The sequence below is a fragment of the Canis lupus genome, chromosome 8, assembly GCF_011100685.1.
Source record: "Canis lupus familiaris isolate Mischka breed German Shepherd chromosome 8, alternate assembly UU_Cfam_GSD_1.0, whole genome shotgun sequence".
Classification (NCBI taxonomy): domain Eukaryota; kingdom Metazoa; phylum Chordata; class Mammalia; order Carnivora; family Canidae; genus Canis; species Canis lupus.
Window position 1 is genome coordinate 47,175,751 of NC_049229.1, and position 26,394 is coordinate 47,202,144.

General features: G+C 41.8%; 1 protein-coding gene and 1 non-coding gene across 3 annotated transcripts; one reads left to right on the top strand and one right to left on the bottom strand.

Annotated features, from left to right (window-relative positions):
- Positions 1-18,953: 18,953 nt before the first annotated feature.
- On the top strand, positions 18,954-25,837 carry ACOT4 (acyl-CoA thioesterase 4). Of its 2 annotated transcripts, XM_038545224.1 has the most exons (4): positions 18,954-19,422; positions 20,365-20,567; positions 22,815-23,145; positions 25,564-25,837. In XM_038545224.1, the coding sequence occupies exons 1-4, from the start codon at positions 18,969-18,971 to the stop codon at positions 25,728-25,730; spliced, it is 1,155 nt and encodes a 384-aa protein (XP_038401152.1). In that variant the 5' UTR covers positions 18,954-18,968; the 3' UTR covers positions 25,731-25,837. The 2 variants fall into 2 exon arrangements, with proteins under 2 accessions (XP_038401152.1, XP_038401151.1); XM_038545223.1 differs by lacking the exon at positions 25,564-25,837 and having other exon boundaries at positions 22,815-23,853.
- Positions 22,694-22,762, bottom strand: LOC119873130. Its single transcript, XR_005363922.1, has one exon. It is a non-coding gene; the product is annotated as a small nucleolar RNA SNORD56 (small nucleolar RNA).
- Positions 25,838-26,394: the final 557 nt, after the last annotated feature.

The window sequence follows — 26,394 nt, forward strand, 5'->3', positions numbered from 1 at the left end:
GAAATCCAATTTCTCTACATCCTCACCAACATTCTCTTTTTTATTACAAACAATGTAATGAGTAGGAAGTAGTATTACATTATGGTTTTTAACTCCCATTTTCCTGATGGCTAACGATGCTGGGCATCTTTTCATGTACTTATTGGTCATTTGTATATCTTCTTTGGAGAAAGGTCTGTTTAGCTCCTCCGCTCACATTTCAGTTAGGTTATATGTCTTTTAATCAAGTTGCAAATGTTTTTGTATGTTCTGAATACCAGCTGCTTATCAGAAAGATGATTTGCAAATATTTTCTCCCATTCTTTGGGTTATGTTTTCACTTTCTGGATGGCATCATTTGCACAAAAGTTTTAAAGTTTGATGTGGCCCAATTTCTTTTTTCTTTTTTTTTTGCTTATGCCTTTGGTGCTATTTAAGAAATCACTCTTAATCCAAGATCCCAAAGATTTATTCCTGTTTTTTTTCTAAGAGTTTTATAGTTTCAGCTTTTACATTTAGACTTATGATTCATTAAGCGTTTGTAATTTGATATTTTCCAGTAAAGATTTCTTATTTAAAAAAAAAAAAGATCCATTTATTTATTCATGAGAGACAGAGAGAGAGGGGCAGACACAGGCAGAGGGAGAAGCAGGATCCTCACAGGGAGCCAGATGTGGGAGTAGATCGTGGAACCCCAGGATCAGGCCCTGAGCCAAAGACAGATGCTCAACTTCTGAGCCATCCAGGCGTCCCTCCAGTAAAGATTTCTTAAACAGTGGTTTTAAAGTGAGTTGAAGTGAAAAACTAGAGCAAATTATCTGGGGGATTTGGACCCCCAAATCAAGTATCTGGCAGTTATTAAGATATTACATATTACATTTGGGCTTTAATGTATTTTTCTAATCTACAATCCCATTTGAGTTCCATATCCGGTAGGATTTTACTGTTACGTATTAATACTGTGAGACCCAAGTCGATGGAGAGCCTTATCTGTCCCAAGCTAAGGCTCAGATGGCCAGGACACACGCAGTGCTGCCACTCGTGGGTACCTGGACAACAAAGCCCAAGCCAGGGCTCTGACACTTGTTAGTGCTGTCACCCTGTGCAGGTAGTGAAGGTTCTCTGAGGCTCAGTTTCCTCCTCCATAATAAAGGAAAAGGAATGCAGCCCCTAAAGATGAAATGATATATGTCTGGGATATAACAGATGTATAAGAAGAAGTCGCTCCTACGAATAGTATTGTTTACTAAGGAATTTCTGCTTAGGCAATCCTAGACACTGCATCTCTAACGCTTTACATTTTCCAAAGATTGCCCTTCTTCAAGGAGAGGGTGGAGTTCCAGAAACTCTGCCTGTCCTCACACACTCCAGTCCTACCAGTCTGGCTGGAGGGAGACAAGGGTTGCGTTCCAGAGGCGGGCTGAGCACCAGGAGGCCCCGCGCACCCCGCCCGGCCTGGGACAACCACCTGCGGCGTCAGCCTCCGGCGCGTTCCGCGAACGAGGCCCACCGGCCTGCAGCGCCCCGACGCCTCCGGACGCGGCCCCGCCTCCCGCCGCTGCTGCGCCCGGGGACGCCTGACCCCGCGGGCCCGCGAGGCGCGCTCCGCCGCCCGGACTGGACCGCGGCCACGCACGACCCGCGGCCGCCGCGCGCACCCGGGATGCGGACGGTGACGGTGGAGCCGCGGGCCGCTGCGGCTGGGACGAGCCCGTGCGCATCTCTCAGATTCCGGCTGCCTTCCGGCCCTTTCCTCTCCCGGGTCTGCTCAGCACACTGCGCTGCTCGTTCATGGCCTCGTTCTCCTCCCCGCTCTGTCCTCCTCTCAGGTAAAGGGGCTGCTTGACAGTTCCAGAGGAGGCGAGCTCTGCCTCTCCATGGCCTCGTTTCTGAAGGGCATCGCTGCCTCCGTCATAATCAGTGGCTCCGTGGCCAGTGTTGGGGGAGCCTTACTACAAGGATGAGATCCTGCTCCCTGGGGGCCTAGACCCAAATCCAAGGACGGTGACCAGAGGGGGCTTAGCACACATTTTGGATGTCCTGAATAGCCAAGCGGCGACCCAGGGAGTAATAGAATACTAATGAGATGTAAAACTACTAACAGTTCAAAAAGCAAATACAATTTTAGTTCTTTGCTATCTTCTCTGTGGATGAGTAAGGATTCACTTGGTTCAAATAAATTTTAAGAAAAAAAAAAAAAACAAATAAATTTTAAGTTACATTCCTGCTTAGGCATATGGAGCTTTATGATTTAGTTGTTTCAATAAGTAAGACATTATCTAGATGAATTACTTAACAATGATTAATGTGAAAATAAAAAATTTAATATTTGCATCACTTGATAAAAATATTTCCACAATAAGCTTCCTAAAAAAAAAAACTTGATTTATGGTGATGGTGTTATTTCCTCAATTATCTTTTTTTATAAGGCAATTTTGAGGGGAACCTGGGTGGCTCAATGGTTGAGCATCTGCCTTCCGCTCAGGTCGTGATCCTGGAGTCCTGGGATCCAGTACCACACTGGGCTCCCTGCACGGACCCTGCTCCTCCCTCTGCTGGTGTCTCTGCCTCTCTCTCTGCATCTCCCGTGAATAAATAAAGAAAATCTTTAAAAAATAATAATAATAACGGGGGCAGCCCAGGTGGCTTCGCGGTTTAGCGCCGCCTTCAGCCCAGGGCGTGATCCTGGAGTCCTGGATCGAGGCCCACATCGGGCTCCCTGCATGGAGCCTGCTTCTCTCTCTCTGCCTGTGCCTCTGCTTCTTTCTCTCTCTCTCTCTCTGTCCTTCATGAGTAAATATATAAAACCTTAAAAAAATAAAATAAAAAAATAACGAGGCAATTTCTAACATTTTCTCTAAAATTCAAAAACCATACCATGTGGAATATTAGTCATTAAAAGAATGAAATCTTGCCATTTGCAATGATGTGGGTGGAACTAGAAGCTATTATGCTAAGCGAAATAAGTCAGAGAAAGACAAATACCATATTTCACTCATATGTGGAATTTAAGAAACAAAACAGATGAACATAGGTGAAGGGAAGGAAAAATAAGATGAAAATTGAGAGGGAGGGACAGCCCTGGTGGCTCAGTGGTTTAGCGCCGCCTTCAGCCCAGGGCCTGATCCTGGGGACCCGGGATCGGTCCTGCGTTGGGCTCCCTGTATGGAGCCTGCTTCCTCCTCTGCCTGTGTCTCTGCTTTTCTCTCTCTGTGTCTCTCATGAATAAATAAATAAAATCTTAAAAAAAAAAAAAAAGAAAGAAAGAAAGAAAAAGAAAGAAGAAAGAAAGAAAAGAAAGAAAGAAGAAAGAAAGAAGAAGAAGAAAGAAAGAAGAAAGAAAGAAAGAAAGAAAGAAAGAAAGAAAGAAAGAAAGAAAGAAAGAAAGAAGAAAAAGAAAATTGAGAGGGAGGCAAACCGTAAGAGGCGCTAAACTCTAGGAAACAATCTGAGGGTTGCTGGAGGGGAGGTGGGTGGGAGGACAGGATAACTGGGTGATGGGCATTAAGGAGAGCACTTGATGTAATGGGCACTGGGTATGATATACAACTGATGAATCACTAAATTCTACCTCTGAAACTAATGAAAAAATAACAAAAATTAATTAATTAATTAAAAAATTAAGTTTTCTTTAAAATAGTTTTAAAAACACCCCAGCACCATGCTCTTTTTTTGGGGGGGAGTCAGCTTTTTCTTTGATACCACTGTATGCTCCTCACTTAATCCTCACCAATCTGTGAGGCATGTGTACTTTATTTTACAATTGAGGAAACCAAGTCTCAGAGAAATTCTTCGCATATGAAATGTAGAGTTGGGATTCAGTATCCCCAAATGCAGTTTCTTCTCTCTTTTACACTGCTTATCTGTTGTAAGCTGTTATTTGTTAACCTGGCCTCATATCTGTGGTTCTTCAGTTTATTTGGGAACAGAACAATTTGCCCATGATTTCTGCCCTTCTCATCTACCTTAATGCCCTTAATGCCCTTCTCATCTACCCAACAGAATGCACATTTGTGTGTATTCATATTCATATACATAGTGTTGTATAACTTCAGAAGCATTATCATGAATTCCCTTAAAGCCCTTCCATGCTTCCTGTAGGTAACAGGCCCAGCCACAGGAAAGGAAGTGGCTCTTTTTTCTCTTATATGTATTGACAGTGGAATTCCAGGATTGCAGTGTGGGGTGCGATTAGCATGGTGGTGTGTGTCTCGGGGTGCCAGATGTTAAAAAAACATATAAGAGGGGCACCTGGGTGGCTCCGTGGGTTAAGCATCTACCTTCAGCTCAGGTCGTGATCTCAGGGTGCTAGGATCAAGCCCCATGTCAGGCTCTCTGCTCAGCAAGGAGTCTACTTCTCCCTCTCCCTCCATGTTCCTGCTTTCTCTCTCAAATAAATACATAAAATCTTAAAAATAAATACATATAAGAGTAGATCTGGAAACACACTTATTTTTTATTTATTTATGATAGTCGCAGAGAGAGAGAGAGAGAGGCAGAGACCTAGGCAGAGGGAGAAGCAGGCTCCATGCACCGGGAGCCCGACGTGGGACTCAATCCCAGGTCCCCAGGATCGCGCCCTGGGCCAAAGGCAGGCGCTAAACCGCTGCGCCACCCAGGGATCCCTCTGGAAACACATTTAAACTCTGGCCTTGATAGAGTAGTAATGGTTTTGGAGGAGTTGACAGCCAACTCAAAAATGTCTTCACATCCCTTCCCTTGATTGTTAACAATGTGTAAGTAGTTTGCCTTCCTCCCCTCCTTTTCCCTCTCTTTATTTCTCTCTTTCCACTACTTCCTATAAACAGGGTGAATGGTAGTTAAGTTTTTGGGGAGTAAAAAATTATATGTGAAAAAAGTTATATGTGAATTTTTTACTGTACCAGGGTTGGCACCCCTAACTCCCATGTTCAAGGACCAACTGTATATGTATGTGCATTAACTCACAAGATAGAGTTAATGATGGAAGGTATGAACAAGAAGAAATCATTAGTCTCTGATCCCCTGCTCCAGCACAAAGCTCCTAAACTTTTGTAAATTCTTAATAAAAGCATTAGGAGCATCTGTTGTTTTATTGAGGTGACTCTGGGTGGGCTTCTGTATGTAGGCTGGTCACCAAAAAGACCAAGCCATGATTAGATGCTTGGAATTTTCACCTCATCCCTCATCCTCCAGAGAAAAAAAAAGGCTGTAAATTGATATAATAATTGATCATCCCTATGTGAGTAAATTTCCATAAAATCCCAATAGTACAAGATTTTTAGAGCTTCTAGTTTGGTGAACTTATCTACATTAGGAGGGTGACACATACCCTAACTCTATGAGGACAGAAGCTCCTATGCTCAGAACTCTCCCAGACCTCGCCATATGTTATCTTATCATCTGGCTGTTCATCTGTCCCTTTTATCATATCCTGTAAGAAATTGATAAATGTAAATGTTTCCCACCAAGATGCCAGCCACAAGGCAGAATTTCAAGCTATGTTGTTTTCTCTTGACCCTTGCCATTATACAATATACAACGCTCTTAGAAAAGTGCAATAGTGGGAGCCTGGGTGGTTCAGTGATTGTCTGCCTTCAGCTCAGGTCGCAATCCGGGGGTTCTGAGGTCGAGTCCCACATCGGGCTCCCTGTAGCAAGCCTGCTTCTCCCTCTGCCTGTGTCTCTGCCTCTCTCTGTGTGTGTCTCTCATGAATAAATAATAAAAATTTTTAAGTGCAACAGTAAAAGTTTGTGCTCAGTAAATGCCAGATGCCAAACCTGAGTCTGTCAAAGCCAAGCCCTCCTTCAACCTTATTAGCCCTATTCCCCACTTCTTAGAAATTTAGTTTGGTGAATGTTGGATTCCAAAGCACTGCAGGGGCTCAGATTACCTATTCACTTCCTCAGAGTCAAGTAGTCATTTTGCTTTTTTGTTTTTCTTAAAGCTATTATTTATTTATTCATGAGAGACACAGAGAGAGAGAGAGAGAGAGAGACACGCAGAGACACAGGCAGGGGGAGAAGCAGGCTCCACGCAGGGAGCCCACGCGGGACTCAATCCCGGGACTCCAGGATCATGCCCTGGGCCGATGGCAGGCGCTAAACCGCTGAGCCCCCCCAGGGATCCCCAGTCATTTTGTTTTTTAACTTTTTAAATTAAATACACCCAACATGGGGCTTGAACTCACAATCCTAAAATCAAGAGTCCCACAATCCTTTGACTAAGCCAGCCAGGCATCCCTATATTAGTCTTTATCAGCTATTTGATTAGCATTTTTCATTTTCAACCTATGTAAAACGTCAAAATACATTTTCCATTGTGAAATATATGGAAAAGTGTATTAAACAAATATACCACTAATGAATAAGTCTAAAGAGAACATCCATGTAACTAACACCCACATCCAATGTATAGCTGGCTTTTTTAAAAATTCTGAATCTTTTCTTTTCTTTTCTTTTCTTTTCTTTTCTTTTCTTTTCTTTTCTTTTCTTTTCTTTTCTTCTTTTAAGATTTTATGTATTTACTCATGAGAGACACAGAGAGAGAGGCAGAGACATAGCCAGAGAGAGAAGCAGGCACCCTATGGGGAGCCGATGCAGACTCATCCCAGAACCCTGGGAAAACGACCTGAGCCAAAGGCAGACAATCAACCACTGAGCCACCCAGGTGTCCCTGAACACCTCCTTTCTTTAAAAAAGAAAAGAAAAGAAGAAAAAAGAAAGAAAAGAAAAGAGAAAAAAAAAGAAAAGGAGATCTTACACTTTCAGCAGAATAATGCTGGAAAAATCACTGAAGAAAATATCCCTAAAGGGGTACCTGGGTGGCTCAGTTGGTTGAGCATCTGCCTTCAGTTCAGGTCATGATCTTGGGTTCCTGGGATCAAGCCCCAGTTTGGTCTCATTGCTCAGCGGGGGGGCTGCTTCTTCCTCTACCTTTGCAGCTCCCTCTGCTTGTGCTCTCTCTCTTTCTCTGTGTCAAATAAATAAAATCTTAAAAACACACACACACACACAACTATCCATAAATATTCTCTACATCAAAAAATTCTAAGAATCACAACGTTCATAGGAACTTAACTAATCAAATACCATAGTACTAATTTAATCAGCATAAAGAGGTTTTTGAATCTAGAGTTAAAAAATTCATGCTTGTGGAAGAGCAAACTTTTTTTTAAGAACAAACTTTAAAGTAGGCCACTAACTGAGAACTGTGGAAAAAAACAGAGAGCTGAACCAGCTCATTAGAATTTTAAGGATGTGTACAATATGAAACCATTGTAATTTCTTGGATTCTTATGGAAAACATTTTATTTTACTTTCGTATTAAAGTTCGTCAGTATTTAATACTTTGTTTCTACATTTATCTTACTCCTGTGGTAATACTACTACAGAATATTGAGTTTACCTCATTTCCTGACTAATATAAAAAAATCAGATGATTCCATGACCGGTGTATATACAAGTAGATGATTTCTTCTGCCCGCAATCGCTGCTCACCACTCTGGGGAACTCTGCACCTGCATTTCTGAGTGTCAGGACAAACTTATTGACAAGAATACTGTATCTTCCATACTTGCTGAGGATTTTTCAGGAATAGGCTCTGGGAATTTGACAGACTTCTTGCCTCACACCCCAGTGCAGCAACATCCATTTGTTTGTGCTCTGCCTCAATACTCATCACCATTCCAGTATCAACAAAATTTCTGCTAGGAATTTCCTGTGGGTTTACCTTATCTTGTTTGTGTAGGGAGTTAAAACTTTACCTCCACCTTCTTGAGGTTTCCACCTGAGAATTAAATTGACATTAAGACAGACAAAAGAAAAGCATATCAATTTGATTTTTAAGTGTACAAGGAAGTCTCCTCCCCCAGAAATGGAAGACCCAAAGGAGTGGCAAAACCTAAGTACTTATGTGCGCTATTGAACAGAGTGGAAATTGTAGAAAAGTACAGTTTATGGGGGAAACTAAAGGAAGAGAAGTATTTTAATAAGATCTTGTGTAGACTTCTCTCAGCCTTGACTCCTACTTCTGGTATTAAGGCTACTTCTTTCCTCCTGGTGTAGGGAGAGTAATTCTCACCTGGGAGTCTTTCATCTCCTGTTGCAGGGGGAAGAGGGGATGAGGGCCTTTCTTGCACCTGCTGTTTTTCAAGCGCCTTTAGCTCAAAATAATCAATATGTCGAAGTGACATATTTTGGGATAGCTTCCCCTGAGCCCCTTCTCCTGACTTGTTTCCAGCATGTTTCTCTCATCCGCAATGGATTTTGAGAATTGAAGACAAACCGAGGGAAAATTTTCTTCTCACAGTGAAATACCACTATGCCCACTATGTGCTTAATTGCTTCTTGTTTTCAAGATTTTATTTATTTATTAGAGACCCACCAAGATGCCAAGATGCCAGGGAGACACACACACACACACACACACACACACACACACACACACAGGCAGAGGGAGAAGCAGGCTCCATGCAGGGAGCCCGACGTGGGACTCAATACCAGGACTCCAGGATCACGCCCCGGGCTGAAGGCGGCGCTAAACCGCTAAGCCACTGGGGCTGCCCTGCTTCTTGTTTCTTTTCTTTTCTTTTTTTTTTTTTTTGCTTGCTTTTTGTTTTCTAACATGTTTTCTTTTTTTTTTTTTTTTTTTATTTATTTATGATAGTCACAGAGAGAGAGAGAGAGAGAGAGAGGCAGAGACATAGGCAGAGGGAGAAGCAGACTCCATGCACCGGGAGCCCGATGTGGGATTCGATCCCGGGTCTCCAGGATCGCGCCCTGGGCCAAAGGCAGGCGCTAAACAGCTGCGCCACCCAGGGATCCCCTCTAACATGTTTTCTAATGTTAGATTCTCTGTTCAAATCTAAAACCACAGTCTTCTAAAAGTCAACCACTAAATTCCTTCATTAGTTCCATTATAGTCACAAGACCTATTAATGCCATGTTCTTTTCCTATTATTAAAAAATCTCCTTTCTTAGCTTAACTTCTAAAAAGCCATTAATTGGTCTCCTCCTTTGCTCTCAAGGATGTTGTCCAGTACCAACAAACACTGTCCTTCTCCTTTTTATAAGAATTCCTGATTTTCATTCAGGTATTACCCATTCCCTTCAGCTATGGGCTTCAGGGAAAGCTAACTCCACCCTGAAGGCAAGGGCAGTGATGGTGATCCCTGTTTGGTTTAAGCCAATCTCAACATTCCATCCAGGCAATGCTGATATGTGATTTAGGTCACATACTTGGGGATCTGAATGTCCTCGCCAACTAAACATGAAGGAAGAAGTATGAAGCCCCATTCTGGCAGCCACCTTATGACATCATAAATGGCCAGGCACACAGACAGACAGAAACAGTTCTTGTTATCATCCTTGAGCTATTGGATCAATCAAATATGAAACCAGACCTATTCCTGAATTCCCATACAATAAATTTCCTTATTTTGTTAAAAATACTGTTTTTTAGAGCAGTTTTAGGCTCACAGTAAAACTGAAAAGAAGGTACAGAGATTTCCCAGAAAAACCATGAGAGACTCTTAACTCTAGGGAACAATCTGAGAGGTGCTGGAGGGGAGGGGAGTGGGGGGATGGGGTAACTGAGTGGTGGGCATTAAGGAGGGCACGTGATGAGTACTGGGTGTTTTTTTTTTAATTTTTATTTGTTATTTTATTTTATTTATTTATGATAGGCACACAGTGAGAGAGAGAGAGAGAGGCAGAGACATAGGCAGAGGGAGAAGCAGGCTCCATGCACCGGGAGCCCGATGTGGGACTCGTGGGACTCGTGGGACTCGTGGGACTCGTGGGACTCGATCCCGGGTCTCCAGGATCGCGCCCTGGGCCAAAGGCAGGCGCCAAACCGCTGCGCCACCCAGGGATCCCAGTACTGGGTGTTATACTCAACTAATGAATTATTGAATACTACATCTGAAACTAATGATGTACTACATGTTGGCTAATTGAATTCAAATAAAAAAAAAAACATATACCTCCTGCCCCATACATGCACAGCCTCCCCCAATACCAATATCCCCCAACAGAGTTCTGCATTTGCTGCAATTCTTAAAATACCTTGACCTGTTATTACCTGAAGTCCTTAATTTACGTTAATTCTGGGTATTGTACCTTCTATGGTTTTGGACAAATGTATAATAACATGAATCCACCATTACAATACACAAAATAGTTTCACTGCCCTAAAAGTCCTTTGTGCTTCACCTATTCATTCCTCCCTCCCCTGCAACCCCTAGCAACCACTGATCTTTTTGCCATGTTGCCTTTGCCAGAATGTCAGAGTTGGAATCATACAATATGTAGCCTCCTCAGATTGGCTTCTTTTATTTCATTCCTCCATGTCTTTTCATAGCTTGATAACTCATTTCTTTTTATTGCTGAATAAGATTCCAAAGTCTGGAAGTACTAAAGTTTGTTTATCCATTTATCTACTGAAGGACACCTTGGTTGCTTCAAACTTTGGCAAATTATGAATCAAGCTGGCATAAACATCCATGTGCAGGGTGTTGTGTGGATATAAGTTTTCATCACCTTTAGATAAATACTAAGGAGGATCATATAGTAAAATATGTTTAATTTTGTAAGAAACTGCCAAACTGTCTTCCTAAGTGTCTATACTACTTTGCATACCCAGGAACAATAAATGAGAGTTCCTGTTACTCCTCACCCTTGGTAGTGTTTGGTGTTGTCTGTGTTCTGCATTTTGGACATTCTAATAGATGCTGCAGGGGACCTGGGCAGACCACCCCCAAATGTGCCACAATGGCATACTGATTATTTCTAAATACACTATTTTAAGCACAGCCTGTGCAAGAAGGACCCTAAGAACCCGCCCTGTCCCTCTGAAAGCAGGAAATAAATCTCCCATGTGAAAGGCACTTTCCCGGTACCAGGAGGTAAGAGACATCCTTATCACCAGAGATAGGGAATTGAGAGCTGAGAAGGCCACAGAAGCCAACTGTAGAGGCCACTTTTAGGCAATAGGCTTGAGCAATGAAAACCTGAGTGAGATAAAACGGCCCCCACAGTGACTACTGGGCCGAATGCAAACAGGTTCATCAGGGGACCCACCTCAAAACAGTCATATGCCCTAGCTGACCAATGGGCTACTTACAACCAGGCACAGGTACTGAAAAAGGAAAATTGCATACATTTCCATACTCCTCAGTAACCCCCCCACCCCACATACATTACTACTAATGTAATGCCCCCCACCACTGCCTCCTCGTAGATAGTCTCTCCCTTGCTGTCCTGCTCTCTGCTCCCTTGCAGTAAACTTCTATCTCCTTGTTTTGCCTTGGGTGAATTATTTCACCACCTGCTGTTTCGCTGGCCTCCACCCTATCGGGTCACCCCACAACAACTTTGTTATCTTCTGCTAATTTACTACATTAGCCCAAATTCTGTTCAGAACTTCTTACTGATTTGAGCTCCCAAACACAAGTTTTCTTTGTCCTGTCAATACCTCATAAATGTGTTGGCTCTTTGTCTAAAATGTATAAAAATTGCTTGCCATAAAAATAATTTTTTTTAAAAAAGCCCTGCCTGGGTCATTTCTTTGGGTCTCAATTTCATTATTGGGCCTCCACGTGCACAGCATAAAACGTTTTTGTTTTTGTTTTTTTCTCCTGTTAATTTGTCTCATGTCAATTTAATTCTTAGACCAGCTAGGAGACCTTGAAGGTAGAGGGAAATAATTTTTCCTCCCTCGCAATGTATAATTTCCTTATGTTTTTTTTTTTTAAAGATTATTTATTTATTTATTCAGAGAGAGAGAGAGAGAGGCAGAGGGAGAAGCAGGCTCCACGCAGGGAGCCCGACGTGGGACTCGATTCCGGGTCTCCAGGATCACAACCCGGGCTGCAGGCGGCGCTAAATGCTGCGCCACCGGGGCTGCCCTACCTTATGTTTTTTAAACCAGTCGAGTTTATTTTTGTTACTTGCAATCAAAAGAATCCTAACTACTATAAATTCATGACACGGCTAAATAATTCTTAAAAGACTAACTGGAGGGATCCCTGGGTGGCGCAGCGGTTTAGCGCCTGCCTTTGGCCCAGGGCGCGATCCTGGAGACCCAGGATCGAGTCCCACGTCGGGCTCCTGGTGCATGGAGCCTGCTTCTCCCTCTGCCTGTGTCTCTGCCTCTCTCTCTCTCACTGTGCGCCTATCATAATAAAAAAAAAAAAAAAAAAAAAGACTAACTGGATTCTGGAGGGAATAAAAGTTTAACTGTCAAAAATAAAGCCACACAAGTATACCATTAGGGAAAAAGATAAAAGAGAAAATGTAATAATCATACATAGGAGAAGGTAATCATTAGCCTAACACAAAACCAGGAAACTTGTTAAAAAGAAAATCACAGGCCTAAAATGGTGTCCCCAAGTCAGCAAACCTGGGCTTAAAACCTAACCTAACCGCAATTCTAACCTCTCCTGGGTACATAGTCTGAACTAGTCAGTCAGGAATTTTCTGATCAACCTCAGTGAGGAAATCAGTCACAGGGCCCTCTACATTCCCCAAAGAAAGATGGGTCATCAGTATAAGATCTCCCTGACCCTCCCCCTAAGGAAGGGTGACCTTGCCTGAAACAATCCTTTTATTTTCTTTTGCTAATATCTGCTACCCAATTATGAAACATGTTTAATAAAGTCACTTAGATTTTCAAATTTTTTGGTTGAATTTTTGTTTTAGGCTAAATGCTATTTATTGAAAAGACCAGAGAAGAGAGAGTACAGACTCCCTGAATTTTGGTTTTTAGCAACACAAAGGAAAAGACCAAGAGATTGCACATCATAAAATGTGAAGATATGATAAAAGAAAATGAAAAGATAAAGTTACAGAACAGGAGAAAATAGAACACATAATGGACAGGTAATAAATAAAGGCCTTCTACAAGTCAGTAAGAAATCTGGCCAAAAGATATCAAAAAGCAGCTCTCAGAAGGTAAAATACAAATCAACAATAAATATAGGAAATAATACTAGCTCAACCTGATGGACTAAATCCATAATTTGTCTTCTCCCAAATCCCTTCACAGGAAAGAAAAGACCTTTTATAAAAAAAAAAAGTTTTTATTTTTAAGTAATCTTTATATTCAATGTGGGGCTCAAATTCAAAACCCCAGTATCAAAGACCACATGCTCCGCTTACTGAGCCAGTTAGGTACTCCAAAATATATTGCTTAAAAAAATAAATCCATGAGTGCCTGGGTGACACAGTTGGTTAAGCATCTGACTCTCAAAAAACAAACAAACAAACAAACAAACAAAAAAAACAAAACAAAAAAAAATAAAAAAAAAAACAAAAAAAAAGCATCTGACTCTCGGTTTCTTTCTTTCTTCTTTTTTTTTAATAAAATTTTATTTATTTATGATAGTCACAGAGGGAGAGAGAGAGAGAGAGGCAAAGACACAGGCAGAGGGAGAAGCAGGCTCCATGCACCGGGAGCCCAACGTGGGATTCAATCCTGGGTCTTCAGGATCGCGCCCTGGGCCAATGGCAGGCGCCAAACCGCTGCGCCACCCAGGGATCCCTGACTCAGTTTCAGTTCAGGTCATGATCTCTGGTTCCTGGGATAGAGCCCTGTGACAAGCTCTGCACTCAGCAGGGAGTCTGAATAAATGTTTAAAAAAATTAGTGATGATGAAACAATAATGAAACACTATTCAAAAGTAAAGTACAGTCCTAAATAGACTTATTGGAATATAATAAGAAAAACAAAAGAACCAATCCTTTATCTCAATAAGTCAGATAAAAATATAGCCATATAAACACAGGAAAAAAGCACTGATTAAAAAAATCAAATAGGGGTGCCTGGGTGGTTCAGTTGTTAGGCATCTGCCTTAGCTCAGGTCACAGTCTCAGGGTCCTGGGATCAAGCCCCATGTCGGGCTCTCTGCTCAGTGGGGAGCCTACTTCTCCTCCCTCTCCCTCTGTGCTCTGCTTCTCCCTCAAATAAATAAATAAAACCCTTTATTTTTTTTTTTTATATTTTGAACAGATTTTTCTTGTTTTTTTATTTTTATAAATTTATTTTTATTGGTGTTCAATTTGCCAACATATAGAATAACACCAGTGCTCATCCCGTCAAGTGCCCACCTCAGTGCCTGTTACCCAGTCACCCCCACCCCCCGAATAAAACCCTTTTAAAAAAATCAAAGCAGATATTAAACAGAAACAGCAACAAAAATATTAAAGATGAAAAAGTTGGCGGAGAGCTAAAGTATTCTAAGGTCTTTGTTATTTTCTGAGAGGTCAGGATGTTAACTCTTCACTCTGTTAACATTTTAACAGTAAACATTTTAACAGTAAACAGTTACCTCTTTAAAAATTCAACAGTAACCACTAAAAAATAGTTTGATTTCTGTATAAATAAAAGAGAAAAGAAAAAAGGAAATTTTATCAACCCAAAAGAGGGCAAGAAAGTACAAAAGCAGCACAGAGAAAGCACACAATAAAATGACAGTAATACCTGAATATATCCCTAATCAATAATTATTGATGGATCAAACTTGCCTATTAACATAAATGGAACACCAGGCTTGATTTTTAATTAATTAATTAATTAATTAATTAAAAAAATATATTCTATTTATTCATGACAGACGGAGACATAGGCAGAGGGAGAAGCAGGCTCCTCACAGGGCACCCAATGGGGGACTCGATCCCTGGACATGGGATCATCACCCGAGCAAAAGGCAGACGCTCAACCGCTGGGCCACTCAGGCATCCTCAGACTTGATTTTTTAAAAAATTTATTACAGTTCTTTCCCAGAGACATACCAAATACTTAAAAATATAAGAAAGGAAAAAAAAAGGAGGATCCCTGGGTGGCGCAGCGGTTTAGCGCCTGCCTTTGGCCCAGGGCGCGATCCTGGAGACCCGGGATCGAGTCCCACGAGTCCCACGTTGGGCTCCCGGTGCATGGAGCCTGCTTCTCCCTCTGCCTGTGTCTCTGCCTCTCTCTCTCTCTCTCTGTGTGGCTATCATAAATAAATAAATAAATAAATAAATAAATAAATAAATAAATAAACAAACAAACAAACAATAAAAAAGAAAAAAAGGGAAAACAGAGAAAAAGATACACGTGGCAAATACTAAAAACAACAACAAAAAAAAAACCGATGTAGCTGTATTAATCAGTCCAAATGAGCTCAAAGCAAAAAATAAAGTATTACCAAAGATAAAGATCATGATTTTAAAAAAATTTCAATTCATCAAGAAGACACAATTCTAAACTTGTTGCATTTAATAAGCTCACTTTAAAATATAAGTGATAATAGTATTTGAAGAAAATAAGGGAAGGGATTTTTCTAATCTGAGAGTATCTCTTTTTTTTTTTTTTTTAATCTGAGAGTATCTATATGAGTATCCTCAAAAGCATTTCCTACACTATAAAATATTGTTGAAGGAAAATAAAGAAGACCTAATAAATGGAAAAACATCCCACTTCATGAATCAGAAGATTTAATATTACATCTTAATTAACTTAGTTTATTTAAAATGGCACTGTTCCCGTCATGGGACTGAATATTGGCTTCCCAAAAATCACATGTTGAATTCTAATCCTCAGCACCACAGAATGTGATTGTATTTGGAAATAGTGCCTCTAAGGAGGTGATTAAATTACATGAGGCCATATGAATGGACCCTAATCCAATATGACTAGTGTCTTATAAAAAGAGGAGATTAGGACACAGACATGCACGAGAAAAGAACACATGAAGATACAAGAAGATTGTCATCCATAAGGCAAGAGAGAGGTCTGGAACAGATTCTTCCCTCATGGTCCCCAGAAGAAAACAACCCTGTTGACACCTTGTGATCTTGTTTTCCATCTTCTAGAAGAACAGGAAGTTAATTTATGTTGTTCACACCACCACTCTGTGTGATTTGTTATGGTCACCCTGGCAGACTCTGCAAATTGATGTACAGATTAAATGCAATCTCCAACAAAATTCCAGCTGGCTTCTTGATATAAATTGACAAGCTGATCCTAAAATCCCCATGGAAATTCAAAGAACCCAGAATCTTGAAAGAGTAAAGTTGGATGATTCCCAATTTCAAAACTTACTATAAAGCAACAATAATCAAGACAATGTGATACACACATAGAACCAACATAAAGATCAACAAAATAAAACTGAGAGTCCAGAAATAAACTCTCACATTTACGGTCGGTTGAATTTTGACAAGGGTGCCAAGAAAATAAGAATGATCTTTTCAGGGTTGCCTGGGTGGCTCAGCGGTTGAGTGTCTGCCTTCAGCTCAGGTTGTGATCCCCGGTTCCAGGATCGAGTCCCACATCAGGCTCCTTGCAGGGAGCCTGCTTCTCCCTCTGCCTATGTCTCTGCCTCTCCTCTCTGCCACCCTCATAAATAAATAAATAAATCTTAAAAAAAAGATATTTTCAATAAATGGTGTTGAGACAATTGGATATCCACATGCAAAATAGTGAATTTGGATCCCTACCTCAAACCATACATAAATTAACTCAAAATAAATCAAAGACCTACATGTCCCTCTACCTATGTCTCTGCCTCTGTGTGTGTGTGTGTGTCTCTCGTGAATAAATAAATAAAATCTTTTAAAAAATACCTTTCTTTTAAAAAAATAATAAAAGGAGAACCCACAGAATGGGGGCAGATATTTGTAAATCACATGTTCTTTGATAAAGAACATGTATACACAATAAACAAGTCTTTTGACTCAATAATAAAAAGACAGACCAATTCAAAAAAACAGGACAAGGATCTAAATAAATAGCCTTTCTCCAAAGACATACAATGGTTAATGAGTACATGTAAAGATACTCAACATCATTAGATCAAGAAAATGCAAATCAAAACTATAAAGAGACTATAACCCACTAGGATGTCTATAATGAGAAAACAGATAATAACAAATGTTGGCAAATGTGGAGAAATTGGAACTTTCATACACTGCTGTGGGATTTCAAGTGGGACTTTGAAAAACAAGCTGGCAGCCAGCCCCTCAAAAAGATTTAACATAGAATTACCACATGACCCATCAATTCTATTTCTGTATATACAGAAAAATGAAAACATAGGTCAGCAAATTGCAGAACAGTAGATATAGTATGTCACACACCCATATGCTTATATACTGCATGCATACAGAAAAAAATCAAGATGTATGCACCTATCTTTGGGGGAAAGGAGAAACTGGAAGGAGAAGAGATTCTATCATTTCACATTTTAAACTTTTCAGTATTGCTTACATCTGTTTCAAATAAATGTACTTTTTTCTCTAAAAAAGAGGAAATTTTTATTTTGATTTTTGTAATACAGATTAGTTTAATATGCAAACCTGTGGCAATTACTTGGAGACCATGAGAAATGAAACACACATGCTCAGTCTCTGGTGGTTAGGAAATCAAACATTAGGGACACCTGGGTGGCCCAGCGATTGAGCATCTGCCTTCAGCCCAGGGCTTGATCCTGGAGTCCCTGGATCAAGTCCCACATCAGGCTCCCTGCGTGGAGCCTGCTTCTCCCTCTGCTTCTCTCTCTCTCATGAATAAATAAATAAAATCTTTTAAAAAAAGAAATCAAGCATTACTTTTCTGCTTCACATATTCTATGACTTTCACATACACTACCATGTCTGATCCTCTATGAGAGACTTTTACCATGTTGCCTACAAGAACTATGAGACCCAGAGAAATAAAACACTTGCTTAACGCTGCAGAACTAGTTAATAAGGCCAGAGCTAGAACTCGGATTTTACTTCACCAGAATGCTGCTGCACAACTTTGAATTCCACATTTGGAGTTAGTTAAGGCTCTGTCACTAGATAACTTCAGTGGCTTAAGTATTCTCCAAGCCTCAAGTTCCTCCTCTGCAATATTTGAAAAATCCTCCCAGTGTTTTGTGAACAGGTTAAATTTTGTATATAAAGCATTTGGACATTGATAAGGAGTAGTTATTGTTGTATGTATAAATAAAATGCTGTGCATCTCTGTACTGTATACCTGTACTGCTTCTGTGGTCACACTCAAAAGGTTGACTTTTGCTATCTACTAAGGCTGAACATATTCATTCCCTATAATACCGCAATTCCACTCCCAGGTATATACCCCACTGAAATGCACATCTATGTTGGACAAAAGATAGGTTCTTGAATGTTCACTGCACTATAGTCTCAATCTGAGAACGATCAAATGCCCACTGATAGTAAAGCTGACAAACACTTGTCCTGGCACAAAATGGAATACCACTTAGCAATGATAATAAACGATCTACAACTACACCCAACAGTACACATAATCTCACAATGTTGAGTGAAAGAAGAAAGACAGGGAAGAAGACGCACCGAAGGATTCATTCCCATTAAACCACTCATTTTGTCGGAATAGGAGAGTACCTTGGGGGACAGGGATTGGTGCCAGGAGCAGGAATGAGGGTGGCTACTGGAGTGCAGGTAATGAGGTTTCTGGATTCGCGTGCTTGGTTGCGTGGGTATATTCCAGGTTGTGAAAAGTCATTGGACTTGTACGCTGAGGGTTGGCGTGTTTTTTGTACATATAATAAGCTAAAAATTAAAAACAACAAAAAACAGAGTTGCCCTTTCCAGGGAGGGGCTGGAATTCTTGGAATTTTGCCTAAACTCATTCAGGTCTGGTTTTACCACGAGTAGGTGACCCAATTTTGACTCCAACAGATGAGAACCGCTGGAGGGAGAGTGCCTTGTGGAGGCGGGCTGAGCACCACGCCCAGATTTCAGGAGGCCCCGCGCACCCCGCCCGGCCTGGGACAACCACCTGCGGCGTCAGCCTCCGGCGCGTTCCGCGAACGAGGCCCACCGGCCTGCAGCGCCCCGACGCCTCCGGACGCGGCCCCGCCTCCCGCCGCTGCTGCGCCCGGGGACGCCTGACCCCGCGGGCCCGCGAGGCGCGCTCCGCCGCCCGGACTGGACCGCGCTCGGGCGCGAACGGCAGCTCCCCAGCCCGAGGTCCAGACGGCGCGGCGCGCAGCCGGGATGGCGACGGTGAGCCTGGAGCCCGCGGGCGGCTGCGCCTGGGACGAGCCGGTGCGCATCTCCGTGCGCGGCCTGGCCCCGGGACAGCCCGTCACGCTGCGCGCGTCCCTGCGCGACGAGAGGGGCGCGCTCTTCCGGGCCCACGCGCGCTACCGGGCGGACGACCGCGGCCTCCTGGACCTGGCGCGCGCGCCCGCGCTGGGCGGCAGCTTCGTGGGGCTCGAGCCCATGGGGCTGCTCTGGGCCCTGGAGCCCGAGACGCCTTTCTGGCGGTTCGTGAAGCGGGACGTGCAGACGCCCTTCGCCGTGGAGCTGGAGGTGCTGGACGGCCACGAGCCCGACGCCGGGCGGCTCCTGGGCCGGGCGCTGCACGCGCGCCACTTCCTGCGGCCCGGGGTGCGGCGGGTGCCGGTGCGCGCGGGCCGGGTGCGCGGCGCGCTCTTCCTGCCCCCGGGTGAGTGAGGAGTTCGGGACGCGGGACCGGGGCCCACGTGGCCGGCGGCTTCCGGTACTGCTGCCGGCCGGTGTAGCCCTCCCTTAGGACAAAGAAGCTGGCAAGGACTCGGTCAGTGGCCAGACAACCAAAATGGAGTATTTTAACTTGTTGGGCTCCATTAACGCGTTCTGCTTACATTAAGTTATCTCATTTAATCTCTATCATATCTCAGCTGAGTACAGTTATTCCGCAGACTAAAAAATAAAACAACAACAAAAACTCAAAAAAAACCAAAACAGGGTCTGGAGGGTAGGTATGTGATCCATTGTGTTATTAATAACTACTCTATAGATCTCATCGGCCCTATCGATCAAGGAAGCTATTGCTATGTCACCCTTCAATAGCGTCCTGGCTATACTGGGCCTCTTGTCCACTTCTTCATGTCCCTGTGTACCACAGATCACACTTTAGACTCTACTGACTTTCTCCTGAAGCCATCTTTGGGTTTCTATTTTTCTTTCTTCTCTCTAAATAGACATCTGAAATACCAGTAGACACACACAAAGCCAAGGGTCAGTGCCACACAACATAAAGCTTTATTTCAAGATTCTTAATTTTATGTCCCAATTCCCTAACAGAGCACTATGAATCAGCACTGTGTAAAACATGAAATTCCTCCTCCCTTGATGTCGTCATAGTGAAAGACTTTGTTACTCTCCCTGGTAGCTAAAGATTCTTAGAACCTTATAGATCATTTATAGAATCATATAGAGTGTAGACTCATCAATGAGAAGGTACCGTGTAGATTTTCTTGGTACTTACGTTCCCTTTGCATAGTAACTCAGAAAGCTGTTGTTTTCCTTTTGATTCATAGGAACCCACTAAATAATTTAGAAAGATCTCTAAAAGAAAAGCAAATTCTTGTATAATGCCTTTCCTTCATATTATTCTCTTCTCTAGGACCTGGACCTTTCCCGGGAATCATTGATATCTTTGGAATCGGAGGGGGCCTGGTGGAGTATCGGGCCAGCCTTTTGGCTGGTCATGGCTTTGCCACCTTTGCTCTAGCTTATTATAACTTTGAAGATCTCCCCAAGGAAATTGACAGCGTAGACCTGGACTACTTTGAAGAAGCCCTATGCTACATGCTTCAACACTCTGAGGTTCTCTTGATATCCTTTATTGTATCATTCTCTCTAGAAATACATCAATAGAGGGTGTCACTTTGCACTCACCTGTGCCGGGTGCCCTGAAGCTGCTCTACTCTTCTTTCACAGAGATTTCTTTTGGAGACTTCCTTGGCTTTAGGTGCCTATTTACACTTTCTCTGTCAGATGGCTTAGTTTGTTCTCTATGGTTAAGAGTCTGTTTCTTGATTTCTCTTTTCTTTTCTTTGTTCATTTGTTTTATTTCTTCAATTCCACGTATGAATGAAATCATGGTATTTGTTTTTCTCTAACTTATTTCACTTAGCCTTCTACTCTCTAGATCTATCCATCTTGCTAATGGCAAGATTTCATTCTTTTTTATGGCTACATAATATTCCATTGCGTATACATACCACATCTCTGTCCTTCATCTGTTGATGCACACTTGGGGTGCTTCCATAATGTGGCTATTGCAAACAATGCTGCAATAAACATTGAGGTGCATGTATTCCTTTGAATTCCTGTTTTTGTATTTTTGGTGTTAAATACCTAGTAGTGTGATTACTGGATTGTAAAGTAATTGTATTTTTAACTTTTTGAGGAACCTCTATACTGTTTTCCACAGTGGCTACAACAGTTTGCATTCCCACCAACAGAACATGAGTGTTCCTTTTTCTCCACATCCTTGCCAAGAGTTGTTTCTTGTGTTGTTGGTTTTAGCCATTCTGACGGGTGTGAGGTAATATTGTAGTTTTGATTTGCATTCCCTGATGATGAGTGATGTTGAGCATATTTTCTTTTAAGATATTTCTGAGAGATAGAGCAGACACCAGGGCAAGTATGAGCAGGGGGAGGAGCAGAGGGAGAGGGACAAGCAAACAAGCACATTCCCTTCTGAGCGGGGAGTGTGATGTGGAGTTTGATCCCAGCATCCTGAGATCACAACCTGAGCTGAAATCAAGATGCCTTACTCCTTGACCTACCCAAGTCCCTGGGTGCTGAGTTTTATAAATTTTGGATACTAACCCTTTATCAGATATGTTATTTGCAAATATCTTCTCCCATTCCTTAGGTTGTCTTTTAGTTTTGTTGTTTACTTCTCTCTGCAGACTCTTTTTACTTTGATTTTTTAATCTTCAATTTTCTGATTTTGATAAGAACTTGCCCACGCATTTCAGAAGCCAAGAACTATATAATTTGACTCTGAAGTCTTACTTTGTTTCCATAAAGTTAATCATCTGCCAGTGTATTTTTTTTAATTTTTTAAAATTTATTTATGATAGTCACACACACACAGAGAGAGAGGCAGAGACATAGGCAGAGGGAGAAGCAGGCTCCATGCAGGGAGCCCAAAGTAGGATTCGATCCCGGGTCTCCAGGATCGCGCCCTGGACCAAGGGCAGGCGCTAAACCGCTGCGCCACCCAGGGATCCCTGCCAGTGTATTTAGATGGGGTTTGATGAATCATTCACTTAGAACAGAACTTGGTTCCACACAGTTAGATACCTTGGCACATTGAGACTTTGATCATGGCCCCCTGAATGAGGACATGAATTTGACAGGCTCCACTACTCAGCATTCTCTAGTGAATGATACTCTGGAGCATATGTAATCAATACCCAGACTTGCCAACGAGTTTACAATTCATTTGCCCTGTGTTCACCCAGTTATTTTTTATGTGGGAAGAAACTCCTGTCAGCTGAGTTCGAAACTCTTGTGGCCAATTCACAAATTAAAGTTAGTGTCTCTAGTTACATTTTTTAAATAGGTAATACCTTTTTTCTTTTTTTAAAGTAATATCTAGGGCAGCCCAGGGGTGGGTCAGCAGTTTAGCGCCGCCTTCAGCCCAGGGCGTGATCCTGGAGTCCTGGGATCGAGTCCCACGTCGGGCTCCCTGCATGGAGCCTGCTTCTCCCTCTGCCTGTGTCTCTGCCGCTCTGAGTGTCTCTCATGAATAAATAAACAAAATCTTTTAAAAAAAAATCTCTATGCCCAGTGTGGGGCTCAAATTCACAATCCTAAGATTAAGTGTCATATATTCTACCAACTGAGCCAACCAGGAATACTTTTTTTTTTTTTTTCCTGTCAACCTCTAAAGGGACAGCTACTTCTCAGCCCCCATTTTTCCTCTGCCCTCAGATTAACTCAGACTTAAAGTATCAACACTTTTTAGGTGAATTGATGTTGATGAAAAATACTGCCATCACTAGAATATTTTTCAGTGAAATCCATTCTTGACTCTTCTCTCTTCTTTTCTTCCAGGTAAAGGGCCCAGGCATTGGGCTCCTGGGCATTTCTTTAGGGGCTGATATTTGTCTTTCCATGGCCTCATTTTTGAAGAACATCTCAGCCACAGTTTCCATCAATGGATCAGGGTTCAGTGGAAACAAAGGCATACGCTACAAGCAGACTTTCATCCCACCATTGGGCCATGATTTGAGGAGGATCAAGGTAGCTTTTTCAGGCATCCTGGACATTGTGGATATACGGAATGATGTCGTAGGAGGGCATGAGAACCCCAGCATGATTCCAATGGAGAAGGCCCAGGGGCCCATCCTCTTCATTGTTGGTCAGGATGACCATAACTGGAGAAGTGAGTTATATGCCCAAATAGCCTCTGAGCGGTTACAGGCCCATGGAAAGGAAAAACCTCAGATCATCTCTTATCCTGGGACTGGGCATTATATCGAGCCTCCTTACTTTCCTTTTTGCCCAGCTTCCATTCAGAAATTACTGAACAAACCTGTAATCTGGGGTGGGGAGCCAAGGGCTCATTCTAAGGCCCAGGAAGATGCTTGGAAACAAATTCTGACCTTTTTCTGCAAACATCTTGGAGGTACCCAGAATATAGCTCCCCCCAAATTGTAATATAGTGGTCTATTGTTGACATGGGAATTCAAGGTCTGGGACACCTGGGTGGTGCAGTGGTTGAGTGCCTGCCAACTCAGGTTGTGATCCTGGGGTCTTGGGTTTGAGTGCCGCACTGGGCTCCCTGCAAGGAGCCTGCTTCTCCCTCTGCCTGTGTCTCTGCCTCTCTGTGTGTGTGTGTCTCATGAGTAAATAAATAAAATCTTTAAAAAAGAGAGAGAGAGAAATTCAAGATCACATTCTGGTGTTTTAGTAATCGTATGTGAATCAGTTGCCCCCCGGTAACATTAAATTCATGTCATGAGTGTTAATGATATATTTTAGACAACATTTTTAAGGGACGCTGGGGTGGCTCACTGGTTAAGCATCTGCCTTCAGCTCAGGTCATGATCCTGGAGTCCTGGGATCAATCCCACATCAGGCTCCCTGCATGGAGCCTGCTTCTCCGTCTGCCTATGCCTCTGCCTCTCTCTCTCTGTGTCTTTCATGAATAAATAAATAAAATCTTTTTAAAAATAGATAACATTTTTAATACATTATTTTTCCATTAATTTTACTAATGTAACATACCAATTTTAGAAGATTTAGAGCAGCCTGGGTGGCTCAGTGGTTTAGCTCCGACTTCAGCCCAGGGTGTGATCCTGGAGACCGGGCATCGAGTCCCACGTCAGGCTCCCTGTATGGAGCCTGCTTCTCCCTCTGCCTGTGTCTCTGTGCCCCTCTCTCTCTCTCTCTCTCTCTGTGTGTGTGTGTGTGTCTCATGAATGGATAAATAAAAACATTTTTTTTTAAGAAGAAGATTCATTTAGAGGTATACAACACAAAAAGTAAAAAGCATCTCCTCTGTTAAAATTAGTGTTTTCTTCCAGATTTTTTCTTACTTTATACTTGAGCGATAGACGAAATTTAAAGTTGTAGAAATTCTAGGTTACTTTTTTTTTATCACTATGGGAGAATTGCCATCCAATGTTTGCTACTGGTTCCAATACTGGTAGCAGAGTAGAATTTTCATTGGTCGTAACTGTACAGATAGATGTTGATGTAAGGAAACCAGACTGACCTTTTCCTCATGGAGATCAGAGAAGAATCCTTTGGGAGGAGTTGGGGTAAAGAAATAGTTTTTATATAAATGTTTTACTTATTTAGAGTAAAAGAGAGCATGTACAAGTGGAGGCAGGGGCAAAGGGGAAGGGAGAGAGAGAGATGCTCAAGCAGATTGCACCCTGAGTATCGAGCCCAATGCAGGGCTTGATCCCATGACCCTGAGATCATGATCTGAGCTGAAATCAAGAGTCAGGCAGCTTAAACAACCGAGCCACCCAGGCACCATTTAAATAGCTAAAAGAACATAAAAAGTATAGAATAAGGAGGATAGAAAAATAATTTAAACTCAGATCAGTAACTATCTTAAATGTATAAGGACTGTACATCCAGTAAAGGACAAAATATCAGGTTGATTTTCCTAGTATGTTTAATTTTGTGTTCTAAAAAATGGGTTTAGATCATACAGAATATTGATTTCCTGTCAGAGAATAATAGATGGATACCTTAATCTCAAATGACAGTAGGTACATGTACAGGGTATAAAGTAAATGTATAAGATAAACATATTAAACCTTGTTCTAAGAAATTGTCATCAATGAATCATGAAATAAAATCTCACTGAAAATTAAAGTCAATTTAACCAATCTGTTTAAACTCTGTATCTCTTATGTTTATTCAAATGGATTTGTATTAGGTATTAATTATATAGCATTTACTTTGTCAAGGTGAAATAAACCTGCTGAGTACCTTGTGGAAAACTCCAAAAGTAGACAGAAAGCTTTTATTTTCTTTTCTGTTATTGCCTCAAGCCATAAGATTAAAGCTTGATGAGAGAGGTGATATTATTGTTTTGTTTTTTTCATTCTATAAATTTATTTTTCCTGCTTACAATTTTTTTAACTGAAAAATCACACACATATCCTTAGTGTTCAGTTCAGTTCAACAATTCTATATACCCTTGGAAACCCACAGGAAACAAGATAGGATTTTTTTTTTATCACCAAAGAAAATTCATTTTGCTCGTTTTCTCTCTTCCTTGCATCTTTGTGATACAATGATTTCTGATATTTTTTTTTTAATTTTTATTTATTTATGATAGTCACAGAGAGAGAGAGAGAGGCAGAGACACAGGCAGAGGGAGAAGCAGGCTCCATGCACCGGGAGCCCGACGTGGGATTCGATCCCGGGTCTCCAGGATCGCGCCCTGGGCCAAAGGCAGGCGCCAAACCGCTGCGCCACCCAGGGATCCCGATTTCTGATCTTTGATCATCATAAATTAGCTTCATTTGTTCTTGGAGGTTATAGAAATGGAATGATAGAGTTGATAATGTATATGTGGCTTATTCTGATCAATATAGTGATTTGGAGATATACCCATGGTGTGGTTTCATTATCTCTTGAAATATGTTGTCTTCTCCATCTTCAGTTTCCTTTCCTTCTGGGATTTCATTACACACGTTAGATCATTTGATCTTTGACACATCTATTCTTGTTGTTTTCTTTTTTTTTTTTCTTTTTTTTTGAGAGACAGAGAGAGGTTGATATTTTAAATAGACCAGTGAGGGAAGACATATTTGAATATGTAATCTTTGAGCAGAGATCTGATTGAGGATAGGAGAGTGAGTCAAACTTCAGGCTGAGGGAATTTAAATAGGCAATGCTTCTGAATAGTCATCCCCCCCCCCCAAGAATATATACAAATTGCCAACAAGCACATGAAAAGATGCTCAGTATCATTAGGCATCAGGAAAACACAAATTAAAGCCACAGTGAGATACCGCTTCTCATCCACTAAATTGCTATAGTGAAAAAAGACAGGGACAACTGGCTGGCTCAGTTGGTAGAACATGTGACTCTTGGTCTTGGGGTTATGAGTTCAAGCCCCATGTTGGGCATGGAGTCTACTTTAAATAAAAGAAAAAGACATAAA

Excerpts from the sequence above, each read along its gene's own strand:
- ACOT4 (XM_038545223.1), top strand. The coding sequence starts at position 18,969 with ATGGCGACGGTGAGCCTGGAGCCCGCGGGCGGCTGCGCCTGGGACGAG. Across the intron at positions 19,423-20,364 it reads CGCGCTCTTCCTGCCCCCGG|GACCTGGACCTTTCCCGGGA; the intron begins GTGAGTGAGGAG and ends TCTCTTCTCTAG. Across the intron at positions 20,568-22,814 it reads ACATGCTTCAACACTCTGAG|GTAAAGGGCCCAGGCATTGG; the intron begins GTTCTCTTGATA and ends CTTTTCTTCCAG.